Below are 16,991 nucleotides of genomic sequence, written 5' to 3'. Positions count from 1 at the left end.
CAAAATACAGTGGAAGCATCACTACTCCATGATGGGCCTACTGCTTCTAACCGCCTTTTAAATCTCAGTGCAGGTGTTCACCATTGCTTGCAGTGCAAAGCGGTCATAAATGGGTCATAAATGGGTCATACCCCCCCCCCACACACGGTGTAACCATTGGTGCAAAAGTACCATTCACGGCGATGGGACAGACATCAAATCTGGATGTCCTCCCGAAATCAGGACAGCTGGGTATGACAGATGATTCTGACCCCTTTTAAGATCCACTAACCCTAAAAGAACTATGAATAACATTCCAAAATATAAACATATTCAGTGCAGTAACTAGACATTTTGGTGCCCTTTGCCAGAAAGAGAATTTGTGCCCCTCCCCCCACCATTTTCGAAATATGGATAGCACACGCTGTAGATACACTGCAAAAATAAAGGGGAGTGACTTTGTAGGGAAGGGGCATGGCCGCAGAATAATAACAATTCACATTACATCACACAGTAGTACCAACTTATACACATTACACCTGACCACACAAGAAACCATTATTCACATTACACCACACAGTAGTCCACTTAAACATGTTACACCAGACTCTTTATACACATTGGGGGTCATTCAGACCTGATCGCACGCTAGGTTTTTTCGCTGCGATCAGGTCAGAACTGCGCATGCATATGCACCGCAATGCGCAGGCGCTTCACATGGGTATAAAGTGGATCATTGCTGTGCGATGGATTGTACGAAGAATCCAGTCGCACAGCCGATCGCAATGTAATTGACAGGAAGAAGGCGTTTGTGGGTGTCAACTGACTGTTTTCTGGGAGTGTTTGGAAAAACGCAGGCGTGTCCAAGCGTTTGCAGGGCGGATGTCTGACGTCAATTCCGGGCCCGGACAGGCTGAAGTGATCGCAGCGGCTGAGTAAGTTCTGGGCAACTCAGAAACTGCACAAAACTTTTTTGGACCGCTCAGCTGCACATGCGATCGCACACTTGCAAAGCAAAAATACACTCCCCTATAGGCGGCGACTATCTGCTCCCAGCAGTGCAAAAAAACCCTAGCGAGCGATCAGGTCTGAATTAGGCCCATTGTGCAACAGTAGAGCCTCTTATAAACATTAAGCCACAGTAAAGCCCCTCCTCCTCATCATTGCTCCACATTTCTCATCATCATTCCTCCTCCTCATCATCATCATTCCTCCTCCCCCTCCTTATCATTATCATCGTTCCACCTCCACATTCCTCTTCATCATTATCATTCCTCCTCCTTCTTCATCATTATCATTCCTCCTCCTTCTTCATCATTATCATTCCTCCTCCTTCTTCATCATTATCATTCCTCCTCCTTCTTCATCATCATCATTCCTCCTTCACATTCCTACACCTCATCATCATTCCTCCTGCACATTCCTACTTCTTATTCATCATCATTCCTCCTCCTTCTCCTCATCATCATCATCATCCACTCCTACTCATCAACAGCATCATCATTCCTCCTCAAAATTCCTCATCGTCATTCCTCCTCCACATTCCACCTCCTCCTCATTATCATTCCTCCTCCACATTCCACCTCCTCATCCCACCTCCTCCTCATTATCATTCCTCCTCCACATTCCACCTCCTCATCCCACCTCCTCTTCATTATCATTCCTCCTCCACATTCCACCTCCTCATCATCGCTGTTCCATCTCATCCTGATTATTACACCCCATACGTTATACCCCAAGACAATGTTACACCTCATACCGCCAGACATTATAGTACTCCTTATACCTAATAACCCCAGACATAATATCGCCCCTACCGGTTTCGTCACTCAGGACTTCGTCAGAGGGCTGCTCTCTGACAAAGTCCTGAGTGACGAAACCGGTAGGGGCGTGGCCTAGCGGGAGGATCATTGTGCAGCTGAGAAGCACCCTTTACAAATGGTGAAGTCCGGTATTGATCTTGCACTTGTTATACTTACGGTGGTTTATACCGCCACTTGCGGTACATGTTTTTACCTCATGTGTGTCGGATTGCTGTAATAAACTACAAATTTAAAATTGATACGCACCATGGAGCGCTCCTTCTCTTTCATTTAATTACAGAAATTATATATATATATATATATATATATATATATATATATACATACATACACACACATACACCAGTTTCTAATTGCTCCGGTGGCACAGAGGGGATTGAAGCGCATTTGGACAATACTCTGGAGAACTTCCGGTTGTGGACACGGCGGTTCCCCAGCACATCATCCTCCTGCAGGATCCGGTCGGATGTTGACGAGTGTCACTTCCGGTGACGGACGCGGCGGTGATGATGCTGGATGGACACAGCTGCGCCCTGTCTTCAATTAGGTGAGCATATTTCACTCGTTTCTGGCGGGTATAAGAGACACACTTGCACAACAGGTTGACTGTCCACGAGGAAGGTGCCTTTGAGCACCGAAACAGCTGTCGACCCACCTGTCTGTCGCTGGAGGCTTGCACTACTTACCACTTTGAAATGGTGATATGACATTATGCAGTTTTTTTGACACCCCATGTGCTTCATCCAATGTTTCTTGCCTCTGGTGTTTTTAAGATCTTACTTTTGATAAAGATTTTATTATGCAGTAATTTGGAGGTGCTGGTATCTTTTCCTTGGGAATATATATATATCTCTCTCTTACTTGCCTACTCTCCTTGGCAGTGCCTCAGAGTGCTGCAGCCCACAGCCCTTCAATAATACCCCTTTCAGACAGAACATGAAATTACCGGGTGAAGCAGTTCCACACGGTAATTTCATGAAACACACAGGTCTTTTTTCTGTGTGAAAGGGCAACCCGGGTTGTAATTCCTGGGACTTCAACCCTGGAATTTACCGGGGTTGGAGACACGGGAATTAAGACACAGGTTGACCCTTTCACACAGACAAAATATCCGTTTTGATCTGCAAATTACCAGGTAAAATTTCTCGACCCGGTAATTTGCATGTCTGTGAGAAAGGGGGGGTCATTGCCGGGACTTTGACATTTCTGTCTGAAAGTGGCATAACACAGTCACAGCAGTGATTCAGTACACAGCCCTTCACTGACACATTCACAGCAGTGATGCAGATCACAGCCCTTCACTGACAGTATGACACATCCAGTACTGCACACCACAGCCCTTCAGTGACCGTCTGATACAATCACAGTTGTGCAGCAGCCCACAGCCCTTCCCACACAGAGTCACAGCAGTTATGCAGCTCACAGCTCACTTTTATAGAATCCAAAACAGGTGACATCCGACACTTGGAAGATGATTTTGCCTCATTATGAAATCCAAGCCTGACAGGAAAACCCAAGACCAGGATTGGCACTACTCAGAAAATGCATATTCGGGCGAGTTTGGTTTTCTGAGAACCGGACAGCACATCTCATGTTAATTTTGTTTTTTAAAATTGATACTGTACCTTAATAGGAGGGCTACCAGTGAGAACAACAAGATCATCTATTATGGTCACCATCTTCTGGAAAGTTGGGTTATCGTAGTCAAAACGTCTTCCAAATAAAATCCAAAAAGTTATGTTTGGGGGACCGCTATACAATACTTTTTTCTCAAAAGGTTGACCTGGAATCAAACACACAGTATTTGTTAACAATACAGTAGTTCTACTTAAATAATACCTTTGTCCAGGGGCAGGGCAGTTTATTTTGGTTTCCAGTTATACAGGATGCATGTCTTAGAAATTATTCTTCTCTGTGATTGGACGGTCTTAAATAAATCTAGCCAATCATAGAATAGTAGTGAATTTACATTTATGATGGTGGTTAGTTTTATGCTTCATATGGTTCTTCTGTTTTCGTAGTAACAAAGGGAAAACAAATCTAAACCTTTCAGCCTTTTGGAATTGACCACATTTTGTTGTCTGCTTGATATCAAGTCAAAGAGACAGGTGTAATATCACAAATACAAATGCCTCCCAACGTTTGGGCGGTTTAGTAATGCAGTGCATGCAAATTGCTAAGGGCTCATTTTAACACTGTGTCATATTTTATTTTGTATCACAGCGACACTACTGAATTTGGAACTGATATCTAACATTACTTACCTGTCAAAAAGCCTTATTTAGGTTGGATCGCTATTCAGACAGATTTGCGATTTTCTCAGAACTGCTTCTACTAAAAGATGCATGTGAAGAACCGCCCAGAAAGATAAAAGACGCCCACTGATGCGTTTGCAAATTTGCTTATGCATTTGCATAATTGCGATGCATATGCAGAAATTGAGTACCTTCGGCAATATTGGTTGATCCATGCATGCGCAGGATATACGCAGCAGTCGCAGCTGGCGTCAAATGCAAGCCCTGAAAACGGTAATGTCCTGCCTGCATTCGTTTTCCCAACCATTCCCCACAAACGCCATGTAACCTCACACAAACAACCACTTCCTGGCAATTGCTGTGAGATCGCACTCTTTTACTGGGCCTGCAAATGCATTGCAAACGCATTTTGGCCTCTGCGCATGTGCAACACGTTCGAAATGTGAATTTGCAATTTTGTAACTGAAGCTGAATAAAGCCCAAAGTCCCAGCAGCATGGATTTATTCGGTGGTGTTGTCAGCCGAACTCCCAGCAGTCTACTGTTGTCAAAGGGTTGTTAATTAATGCACATGGTAGTCTGCGCATACACATTTTAACCAGACGGGGACACAGCAAATCCTGGAAGGCTTTGCTGAAAAGGAAACGACTTTGCTGTGTCCCCATTGCCAACAATGAGGACCGAACTGCTTACACCATCCATAGATAGGAACAATCACATAGGATGACTTAAGCTTACTGCTGTTTATTGGATGTCATAATAATAATACTGATCGGAGAGTTAAGTCTAATGCTGGTCATACACTAGAAGGACTCACGCTAGATGTGAGCTGTCCCAAGTACCTCAGCCTTTACCCCCCCCCCGCCGCCAGCTCCTCGGCGTACAATAGATTGTACACTGATTTTGCAAGGTATAATCTATCGTTAGACCTGCAATTAACTTTTCTAGCCAGTGGCGTAACTACTGCCCCCGCAGACCTCGCGGTGGCTTGGAGGCGCAGGGCTGCGGGGGGCGCTGCCACTGATTTAGGGCAGATTGACATGTGGACGAGCCGTCCGCATGTCAATCTGCTGGGCTCCCTCCTTCCCTAGCCGCTGCTGTGAAGGAGGGACACGGAGGGCACAGCGCGCGCCTCTGTGTCCCTCCTGCGTCTCTGGCGTGTCTATTGAATGAAGTGCCCGTTCGTGAGCTCTGATTGTTAAATGTAGTGCCGGTTCGTGAGCCAGACACGCCGGAGACACAGGAGCGGCGCGCGCTGTGCCCTCCGTGTCCCTTATTCACAAAACAGCGGGGGAGCGTGGAGGGTGGGGGGTGGGGGGCTGTACCTGGCACTGGGGGAGGGGGGAGCATATTTGGCCCTTGGGGGGGCATATGTGGCACTGGGGGGGGTGTACCTGGCACTTGGGGGGGGGCATATTTGGCATTGGGGGCATATGTGTACCTGGCACTGGGGGCATATGTGGCACTGGGAATACAGCCCTAGCAACAAGCATTACCCCCTAGCAACGAGCATGACACCCAGTGCATGAAACCCCTGGCACCGTGCATGGAACCAAGAGCATGAAACCCCTGGCAACGAGCATGACACCCAATGCATGAAACCCCTGGCAACGAGCATGACACCCTGAGCATGAAAACCTCTAACACCATGCATGGAACCAAGAGAATGAAACCCCTGGCAACGAGCAGGTAATTTAAAAGCAATAAGAAGCCTTACTGTAGGACTTAATGTGTAATGGGCATTGCGTGTGTGGCATAATGTATCACGGACATTGCGGTGTGTGTCATAATGTGTCACAGGCATTACGGTGTGTGGTATACTATATCACGGGCATTGTGGTATGTGGTATAATGTCTCAGGGTCATTGTGGTGTGTGTCATAATGTGTCACAGGCATTGTATGTGTTATAATGTATCAGGGGCATTGCAGTGTGTAGCATAATGTATAACGGGCATTGCGATTCCTGTCATAATGTGTCACAGGCATTACGGTGTGTGGCATAATGTGTCGGGGGCATTATGGTGGTGCATATTGTGTCATGGGCATTATTGTGTGTGGCATAATGTCTAAGGGCCATTGCAGTTTGTGGCATAATGTATACTGGTCATTACTATAAGGAGGAAAAATGACAAGTAATGTAAGGGGCGTGAATCAGGATTATTTTTCTTTCCTGTGGTGGCCAACATCTGGGCATGCAGGTTGCAAAACTGGGGTATAAGGTAGTCTTTTCCTCCAATGCCACGCCCCTTTATGCAAAGCCACACCCATTTCAACAAAGCCAAGCCCCCTTTTGTTGCACGCGCACCTTCATCGCGCGCAGACTCATCCCTTTACTAGTGCCAATTATAGGGATGGGGGGGGGGTGGGGGTGGAGAATTTTTTGGCTTGGAGGAGAAAAATTTCTAGTTACGCCACTGCCTACAGCTGCTCCCCACACATACTATGCTTACACTATACTACACTACCCCTAATCCTGTGCCCGCTCCCTGCATATACTACACTACACTACACCACCCTCTCCCTGCATACACTACACTACCCCTAACCCTGCACCCACTCTCCACACGTACTATACTTACACTAAACTACATTACCCCTAACACTGCATTGGCTTACCGCAAACACTACTTTACATTACCCCTAACCCTGCACCCGCAGACCAGACACACAGGGCTAGCGACAGAGGGGGTCAAAGGGACCGTTACAGGTGTCCCCTAAGGATCAGAGGGGCCCCAGGTATATGCCACTTAGTGCCCCACAGGCATGTGAGCCGTCTTATCCAATTAGGGCAGCGATCTGTAGGCAGTGTAGCCACATCCACGGAGTGACAGAAGTCTGGATACTAGGGAGTGCAGTGCAGTTGATTCTGTCCCTGGGGTAAGAGTGGCTTGATGAGGGGCTTTGGGATGGAGTGGGGGGGGGGGGGGGGGGGGGGGCTGGGAATGCAGAATGGAGCCACTGGGGAGAGACAGACCGTTGGGTGTGTGGGGGAGGAAGTAGAGATATAAATATTTATAAACAGTATTTGTGATTACATACACACATTATATATATATATATATATATATATATATATATATATATACATACATACATACATACATACATACATACATTTATAAAAAATCTGATAGGATCCCAGAGATATCACTGTACGGGGCCCCAAGATTTCTGTTGCCGGCCCTGCGCACACAATACACAACACTACCTCTAACCAAGCACCCACTCCCCCCCATATACTACACTACCCCTAACCCTGCACCCACTGGCCGCACACAATACAACCTCTAACCAAGCACCCACTCCCCCTATATACTACACTACCCCTAATCCTGCACCCACTGGCCGCACACAATACACAACACTACCTCTAACCAAGCACCCACTCCCCCTATATACTACACTACCCCTAACCCTGCACCCACTGGCCGCACACAATACACAACACTACCTCTAACCAAGCACCCACTCCCCCTATATACTACACTACCCCTAACCCTGCACCCACTGGCCGCACACAATACACAACACTACCTCTAACCAAGCACCCACTCCCCCTATATACTACACTACCCCTAACCCTGCACCCACTGGCCGCACACAATACACAACACTACCTCTAACCAAGCACCCACTCCCCCTATATACTACACTACCCCTAACCCTGCACCCACTGGCCGCACACAATACACAACACTACCTCTAACCAAGCACCCACTCCCCCCATATACTACACTACCCCTAACCCTGCACCCACTGGCCGCACACAATACACAACACTACCTCTAACCAAGCACCCACTCCCCCCATATACTACACTACCCCTAACCCTGCACCCAATACACAACGCTGGGCCTAATTCAGACCTGATCGTAGAGGTGCAAAAAAACCTCTGACATGCAGGGGGACACCCAGCACAAGGCTAGACCACCCTGCATGCCAGGCCCTACCTCCCCTGCGCAGACATGAGAAAGCATCAAACATCAGCGATGCTTTTGCACCTGCCGAGTAGCTGCCTGTCTGACATGTTTTTGGAGCTGCAACACTGTCGACACACCCCACGGCCGCCTCTGCCTATCAGTCAGAGGCGATCACACCAGTGAGATGCCTTCGCAACTTACTGTGGGCACACATGCAGTGCGGTTGCTGCGTGTGCGCACACAGCAAAGGGCTTTAACATGCGACCGCTGTTGTAGCAGCGTCCAGCTCTGATTTAGGTCCACTACCCCGAACACTGCACCCACTCCCTGCACACACTACCCCTAACCCTACCCCTAACCCTGCACCCCATACACACTACACTACCCCTAACCCTGCACCTGCTCCCCGCACACACTACTCTACACTACCACTAACCTTGCACCTGCTCCGCACACATTACACTACTCTATCCCTAACTAGAGATGTGCACCTGACATTTTTCAGGTTTTGGGTTTTGGTTTTGGATTCGGTTCCGCGGTCGTGTTTTGGATTCGGACGCGTTTTGGCAAAACCTCCCTTAAGAATTTGTCAGATTCGGGTGTTTTTTTTTTTAAACCCCCCTCAAAAACAGCTTAAATCATAGAATTTGGGGGTAATTTTGATCCTATAGTATTATTAACCTCAATAACCATAATTTCCACTAATTTCCAGTCTATTCTGAACACCTTACATCTCACAATATTATTTTTAGTCCTAAAATTTGCACCAAGGTCGCTGGATGACTAAGCTAAGCGACCCAAGTGGGCGGCACAAACACCTGGCCCATCTAGGAGTGGCACTGCAGTGTCAGACAGGATGGCACTTCAAAAAATAGTCCCCAAACAGCACATGATGCAAATAAATAAAAAAAAGAGGTGCAAGATGGAATTGTCCTTGGACCCTCCCACCCACCCTTATGTTGTATAAACAGGACATGTACACTTTAACAAACCCATAATTTCAGCGACAGGGTCTGCCACACGACTGTGGCTGAAATGATTGCTTCTTTTTTGGTGGTGGCCCAAACCAACCAATCAATCTCTCCTTGCACAAACTGGCTCTACAGAGGCAAGATGTCCACCTCATCCTCCGATTCCTCACCCCTTTCATTGTGTACATCCCCCTCCTCACAGATTATTAATTCGTCCCCACTGGAATCCACCATCTCAGGTCCCTGTATACTTTCTGGAGGCAATTGCTGGTAAATGTCTCCACGGAGGAATGTATTATAATTCATTTTGATGAACATCATCTTATCCACATTTTCTGGAAGTAACCTCCTACGCCGATCGCTGACAAGGTGACTGGCTGCACTAAACACTCTTTCGGAGTGCACACTGGAGGGGGGCAACTTAGGTAAAATAAAGCCAGTTTGTGCAAGGGCCTCCAAATTGCCTCTTTTTCCTGCCAGTATACGTACGGACTGTCTGACGTGCCTACTTGGATGCGGTCACTCATATAATCCTCCACCATTCTTTCAAAGGTGAGAGAATCATATGCAGTGACAGTAGACGACATGTCAGTAATCGTTGGCAGGTCCTTCAGTCCGGACCAGATGTCAGCACTCGCTCCAGACTGCCCTGCATCACCGCCAGCGGGTGGTTTGGGAAATCTTCTCCTTTTCCTGGCAGCTCCAGTGGCGGGAGAAAATGAAGGAGGAGCTGTTGGCGGGTCACGTTCCGCTTGACTTGAAAAGTGTCTCACCAGCAGGTCTTTGAGCATCTGCAGACTTGTGTCTGCCAGAAAGAGAGATACAACATAGGCTTTAAACCTAGGATCGAGTACGGTGGCCAAAATGTAGTTCTCCGATTTCAACAGATTGACCACTCGTGAATCCTGGTTAAGCGAATGAAGGGCTCCATCCACAAGTCCCACATGCCTAGAGGAATCGCTCCGTTTTAGCTCCTCCTTCAATCTCTCCAGCTGCTTCTGCAAAAGACTGAGGAGGGGAATGACTTGACTTAGGCTGGCAGTGTATGAACTGACTTCACGTGTGATAGCGAAAGGAAAGAAAGTAGTGGGGTTGAAATAGCGCACTCGGTTAGTACCAAAAGGGAAAATTAACTATCATTTGTATAGAACGGTATAAAGGTTAATAATAAATAGTTATTTCTCAATAGAAAAAAAGGCTGATTCATATAGTAAATATCATTTTAGGACCGACGGTGCTCCCTGGAGTTGTAATAACTATACATTACAAAGAAGAAGAGAAAGACAACTCTGAAATAATTAAAACTTAACTTTTATTAATTATATTATAGGACTCCCACAAACATAATAAAGAAAAACACAAAATAATAATGCCCACAAGTGAAACCAAATATAACTGGACTCTCTCCTATTGATATAGTTTTATTTGTAGGGATGTAACACTGTTATTAGATCATTTCCTATTATATCTTACAAAGGAAACTGTATACATTTTTAAACATTAATTGGAATAGCTAGAATCCTCCAACACTAATGTTCATGCAAAATATTTACACCAGGATATGATTCTATGTATCCAAAACAAGGGGGAAGATAGTAACAATTCGTCAAAGCAACACTGACTAGAACTTTGGATACACATATTTAACAATCTCATACATTGGAAACATTTATTGTTAACCACAGCAAAAATGCTGAGCAAAAATACACAGTCCTAATATGCATAAATCCACCTTTAATTATAACAATTGTGTGGTGATTAAAGATATCAGTCAGAAGGAAGAGGGGATATAAGTCATGTGACTGGTTTCTGCTTTTGAAAATCTGCTAATTAGCATCGAATTTTCAATAAGAGGACCAATTGTCACACACATATACATCGCAAGAACTGTATCTGCGTTTGACCCATCATGTGACCATCGATTGTCACAGGTCAATGAGAGTACAGAGGAGAGGTCCCTAATAAAAGTATTATTTTTAAAAATGTTATTGAAATATTAAATAGGTGCCCACCGAAAAATATATTAAATATTTATATCAAGAAATGTAAAAAGTATGCTATGAACAGAGCAGAAATTCTTAGTAAGAAGGTGTACAATTATTTAAACTGTTACATGTCAGACATCCTTTTGGCTGGTATTGCTAGAAGGAAGCTTCCCATGGAAATAGCATCGATGATTTCTGCTGTCAGCAATCCTATCGAAAGACATCAAATTTCTGATGAGAGAACCAAAAAGATGCTGACCCACGGGATCAGACGTGCTTCTACTGTCGATATCCAGATACCGATGAGAGGGCACAGAAATAGAAGATAATTGGAAACAAGGTGGAAAAATACAATAAATGTTATTAATAGCAATTTATATCTATAACCAGATGTGGTAGAAGATTCACACACCACACTTATAAATCATCTATGTGCGAATTCATAGGGTATATTGGTATTTGTTAATTATCAATTTAATTAGGTCCTATATTTAACAGAAACAGCTAATACTCCTCCAACCACTATATTAAAGCATCCCTCTTGATGTAACAATTTATAGAAAATCCTGTGGGTCTTATAAATTCTGTATTACATTATATACAGTACTTTCCACACCAATGCATATAATCCATAAGTAGATTGTAAATCATGTGAATAATTAATTGAGTAGATAATTGGGTGATGAGTGTAATCAGATAAAGGTATATAATTCCTATATACACATAATTATTTCTATTGTTATAACATGATTATTAGCAATGGAAATTTCATGGCTTTCAGTTCATGTATATACACATATTCATTTCTGTTCCAGCATAATTTTTTTTACAAAAATAGAAATAGAGAAATGTAAAACTCATTCATGTGTGTGCACATATCTATCTAGGTCAATTCTATTATCCAAATTCATGGATACCAATTATGACCTATACACACATGCTAGATTAGTAGTTAATATTATACCAGCATAGTTTATGCAAATAAAAGAAGGAAAAAAGTGAGACGCCGTGCCGCTAAGCCACCTCAACTTGTATCTTATAGAGAACCATATAGAGTTCAGTAAACAATAAACAATAAATGCCTATATTGGTAATCAATTTTATTGTTACTTATCTCAAGGACAATTATCTGTCCTAACGTGCCGGGAAAACCAGCTGCTCTATGTCTCCGTGCCTCTGACACAGGAAGTGCAGTAGCAGTGCGCCTTTTAAGGAGAATCTCCCTTATAGATGAATCAAGGAGTAGTTTATCCGTGCTGATTCTTCTTGTCTCAGTGCGGGAGATACCGGGATGGTGGCCACATGCACGTGCGCCGTCTGTCCGCCGTGCACGTTTCGCTGGGCGGCTTTATCTGGGACTGCCCTGCCTACCTGAGAGCCGCAGTACTTATCCCGCAGATAAAATCTGCTATCCAATTGCGGCACAGCTCCGTCACCTGTATAAAATCACCTGTATTAGGTGAGACCTGAACTTAGTGCAATGAATCATGGGATTCGTCGTTCTGGTCACAGTTAAACTTTTGAATCTAATATCGGTCCGTCATTAAACTGGAACTAACTAACTAACTAACTAACTAACTAACTAACTAACTAGGCTTGAATAATGAAAACACCAGCGGGTTACAGATGCATCCTGTGTGGTACCGATAAATAAAATAATCAAAATAATAACAAAATATGATTTGATCAAATATGAACATATAAATAGTTGCAAATATGTACAACTGTTTATATTAAATAAAAAATTATATGATCAGTGGTCTGAACATCATAATAAAGAACCTGAAAATATATATGCATACACATACATACACATGTACATACATATGCATACACATACATTCCTACCGGTTTATGATTGTAAAAAGAACCATACAAATAAGATCAACAACCATTGATCAGTGTATACAATAAATTAGGATATTTTTACTTTATAAGAATGCTCCAAAATTCTGATTTTCATTGAGTCCAAGAGGGCTGAGAGTACCCAGCTTGAATATCCACCTACTCTCATGTTGTAAGAGTTCTATTCATATCTCCTCCCCTAATTCCAAGATGGTTTTGTCTATTCCAAAGACTTTAAAATTTCTACAAATTCCTCCATGTATGCTGTAAATGTGTCTAGCTATCAGAGACTCGATGTTCCTTATGTTTCCAACGTGTTCTAGGACCCTTTGTTTAAGGGCCCTAGACGTCATGCCTACATATCTCATCCCACATTCACATTGCAAGCAATATATAATTCCCATTGCATTGCAATTGATAAAGGATCTGATCTCCACCTTCATTCCTTGCCTGTCAATCACATGGTCTGTTTTGACCATGTATTGATAGGCCTTGCAATTTCTGCATGGGAAGGAGCCCTTCAAAGTGGGTGTCTTGCGTATACTACGTTCAAAATGGCTATCTATCAATTTATCTCTCAGATTCGGCGCTCTTCTCCAACTTATGGTTGGTTTATCATTCAATTTATTACGGTGTCTCACTTTTTCCTTCTTTTATTTGCATAAACTATGCTGGTATAATATTAACTACTAATCTAGCATGTGTGTATAGGTCGTAATTGGAATCCATGAATTTGGATAATAGAATTGACCTAGATAGATATGTGCACACACATGAATGAGTTTTACATTTCTGTATTTCTATTTTTGTAAAAAAAATTATGCTGGAACAGAAAAAATTAATATGTGCATGTGTATATACATGAACTGAAAGCCATGAAATTTTCATTGCTAATAATCATGTTATAACAATAGAAATAATTATGTGTATGTATATATATATATATATATATATATATCTCCTTTCTTAAGGGCGGCACTCAGAGACTTGTATCAAACGGATTAACTAGGGTATTCAATTATCCGCAAATTCACGGCAATTTTTCACCCCAATCGGGCGAAAATTGCTGCGAAAACGCTCCGTTATTCGACCTATTCAATTCCAAACGGGTTTCACATGAAAATTCTTGCAGTGAAAAGTGCAGGTGAAAATGGGGAAATCAGCCTGTACCCCCAAAAATGCTAAACTAACATAGGAAAACAGAAGAGAAGTGTGTTAGAGATCACATTAGAGAGTTTTTGGGGACTTAAATTGTGTGAAATGGCAGTTATATGCATTTTTTTAAAAAATGTAAAAAAATGATAGAAAGCAAGTTTTTTTTGAGCAAAATAAATGCTCTCATTAAATTTGGGGTACATGAAAATGGGTATAAGTATATATTTGGGTCATTTTAGGGTACTTTTAAAAAAAGTGGAAACTGACCGATTACTCCCATCTGCAAGCCTAAAAACACCTGTCCCACTCATAAAGCACCCCAATATACCTGTCCCATACCTTGAACCCCAATTTCCATCACTTTATACTTTTTCACCGCAAAAATGAAATGTCATTATTGGCCAATTAAAAATAAGTAAAAACCTCAACGTGCCTAATTAGTCATTAAGGGGGGTGTCCCAGGAGTTCTGTACCATATCCAAACATTTGTACCTTAAAATAGTGACTTTTCCCAACTTTTCACCTGCTTCAGAGAAGGTGAAGTGAAATTAGTGAAAAAATTATCACCGATAAATTTTCCAGGATAATTGAATAGGCTGTAATTGCGTTTCGCGGGAAAAGTCCGTTATCGCTGCTAATTGAATATACCCCTAAGTGAAAAAAAGACCCCACCGGGCCGTTTTATTGGTGCCAATAAAACGGCCCGGTGGGGTCTTTTTTTCACTTAATCCATTTGATACAAGTCTCTGAGTGCCGCCCATAAGAAAGGAGATATCTACAGATGCTGATCTGAGGGGAGGGGACCAGAGCAAGGTATACGTAAGACCGGAGTGCCAGGGACCCTGTATGCATTGCTATATATATATATATATATATATATATATATTGTCAAAGTCGAAAAATATCAAGATGCATACCCCCTTGTACTAACCCCTCAGGCACACGCGCGCTGCTCGAGCACCTGTTCCCCCGTGCGTACACATACCTGCAAGTTGCGTAGGGGACGCTCCAGCGTCTCGTGCGCATAAGATGTGTATTTACGGCGGAGTTTGTGAGCATGTAGCGTGCGACTCGATCGTAGCATATTTAACCCAAATAGTGCATTTTGTAGTTAATATTCCCCTAGACCATGTCAGCAAGTATGATTAGTTTAAACTGTTCCTGGACAGAGGGATTCCTCTTTGCATGATAGGAAGGGTCAGATAAAGGTTGAAAGGTGGTGTCTAGTATCCAGCTGTAGGGTATTTTAAGGGTAACATTCCGATGTTAGTTAGGAAAGGATCGCTCGCTCCTGCGTATAGTTATGTACAGAAGTAGATTATGAACATTAACTGTATTTGCTGTAAAATACACATGCGGCGGGAATCCTGAGGATACCTCCCACCAGAGCAGTTGGGGAAAGACACAGCCCACCTGTTCAAATCCACCTATGACCTTTGCTGTAATGTAGAGACACATCCCTGTGTCCAATGAACAATGAGATTACAGATACCATTGTATTGTGAATGTATGTTGTGCATATAAAGACCACTGTTGCCTGGCCAGCCTGATGTCTCTGAAGGCTTTCTACCTGAATAGCTGAGGACTGGATTCCAGGTCGCGCTTGCGAAAGATTCCCCACGTATGTATATTCTCTGTAGCCATTGTTCGCCATAGTTCATTTTATTCTCTGTTATTCTGTTAGATTTCTGTGTTAGCTTGTAGTGTATGACTTGTACTGTTTTCCCCTTTTTCTCTGAATAATCCACGGCAGTGTTAGAGCTGCTGTGGTTTTTAACCAAACCCGGTGTTGTGTTTTCACTTTCCTGCAAAGGGCTCTCTTAGCGTCTTAATCGCTCAAACAGCATACACATTGTTAAGGTTTTTAAGCGTTACATCATTACAGTATTTGACTACTAAGGTTTAGAGTATAAGCATATTCTAACTGTGTTTTATGAACAAGGTTTACTGTATATCATTCTGTGAGCGTCTGCGCCGCCCGTGTCTCACTCTCACGGCACAGCGTCTGCTATGCCAATAGCGTAGCAGTACGGTACTCGGTACGCCTATAGCGTGCTTGGTACGAAGCGTGAATCCATGAGCGTACGTGTCGCTCGTGCGTCGCGCCGACGGCCTAGCGTCTGTTACGCTGAGTGCGTACCCCTACTGTACTCAGTGCGCAAATAGCGTACTTAGTCCGTAATAGTGTATAGCTTTATGTTTAAAGATAATAATTGACATTATCAATATATATATATATATATATATATATATATATAAGTTTATATTTAGGAATTATATACCTTTATCTGATTACACTTATCACCCAATTATCTACTCAATTATTCACATGATTTACAATCTACTTATGGATTATACGCATGGGTGTGGAAAGTACTGTATAGAATGTAATACAGAATTTATAAGACCCACAGGATTTTCTATAAATTGTTACATCAAGAGGGATGCTTTAATATAGTGGTTGGAGGAGTATTAGCTGTTTCTGTTAAATATAGGACCTAATTAAATTGATAATTAACAAATACCAATATACCCTATGAATTCGCACATAGATGATTTATAAGTGTGGTGTGTGAATCTTATACCACATCTGGTTATAGATATAAATTGCTATTAATAACATTTATTGTATTCTTCCACCTTGGTTCCAATTATCTTCTATTTCTGTGCCCTCTCATCGGTATCTGGGTATCGACAGTAGAAGCATGTCTGATCCCGTGGGTCAGCATCTTTTTGGTTCTCTCATCAGAAATTTGATGTCTTTCGATAGGATTGCTGACAGCAGAAATCATCGATGCTATTTCCATGGGAAGCTTCCTTCTAGCAATACCAGCCAAAAGGATGTCTGACATGTAACAGTTTAAATAATTGTACACCTTCTTACTAAGAATTTCTGCTCTGTTCAAAGCATACTTTTTACATTTCTTGATATAAATATTTAATATATTTTTCGGTGGGCACCTATTTAATATTTCAATAAAATTGTAAAAAAATAATACTTTTATTAGGGACCTCTCCTCTGTACTCTCATTGACCTGTGATAATCGATGGTCACATG

General features: G+C 42.9%; 1 protein-coding gene and 1 long non-coding RNA gene across 4 annotated transcripts in view; one reads left to right on the top strand and one right to left on the bottom strand.

The window, feature by feature from the left end:
• LOC134945340 (uncharacterized) overlaps positions 1-16,991 on the top strand; it is a 171,285-nt gene that overhangs the window by 46,222 nt on the left and 108,072 nt on the right. The window lies entirely within an intron of this gene.
• Positions 1-16,991, bottom strand: part of LOC134945337 (cytochrome P450 2W1-like) — an 88,976-nt gene that overhangs the window by 28,092 nt on the left and 43,893 nt on the right. For both annotated transcript variants that reach the window (XM_063934541.1, XM_063934542.1), the window contains exon 4: positions 3,428-3,585. In XM_063934541.1, the coding sequence (XP_063790611.1) occupies positions 3,428-3,585 (158 nt within the window). The remainder of the gene's footprint in view (positions 1-3,427; positions 3,586-16,991) is intronic.

The sequence above is a fragment of the Pseudophryne corroboree genome, chromosome 7, assembly GCF_028390025.1.
Source record: "Pseudophryne corroboree isolate aPseCor3 chromosome 7, aPseCor3.hap2, whole genome shotgun sequence".
Lineage (NCBI taxonomy): Eukaryota > Metazoa > Chordata > Amphibia > Anura > Myobatrachidae > Pseudophryne > Pseudophryne corroboree.
This window is presented reverse-complemented; position numbering and strand designations above follow the sequence as displayed.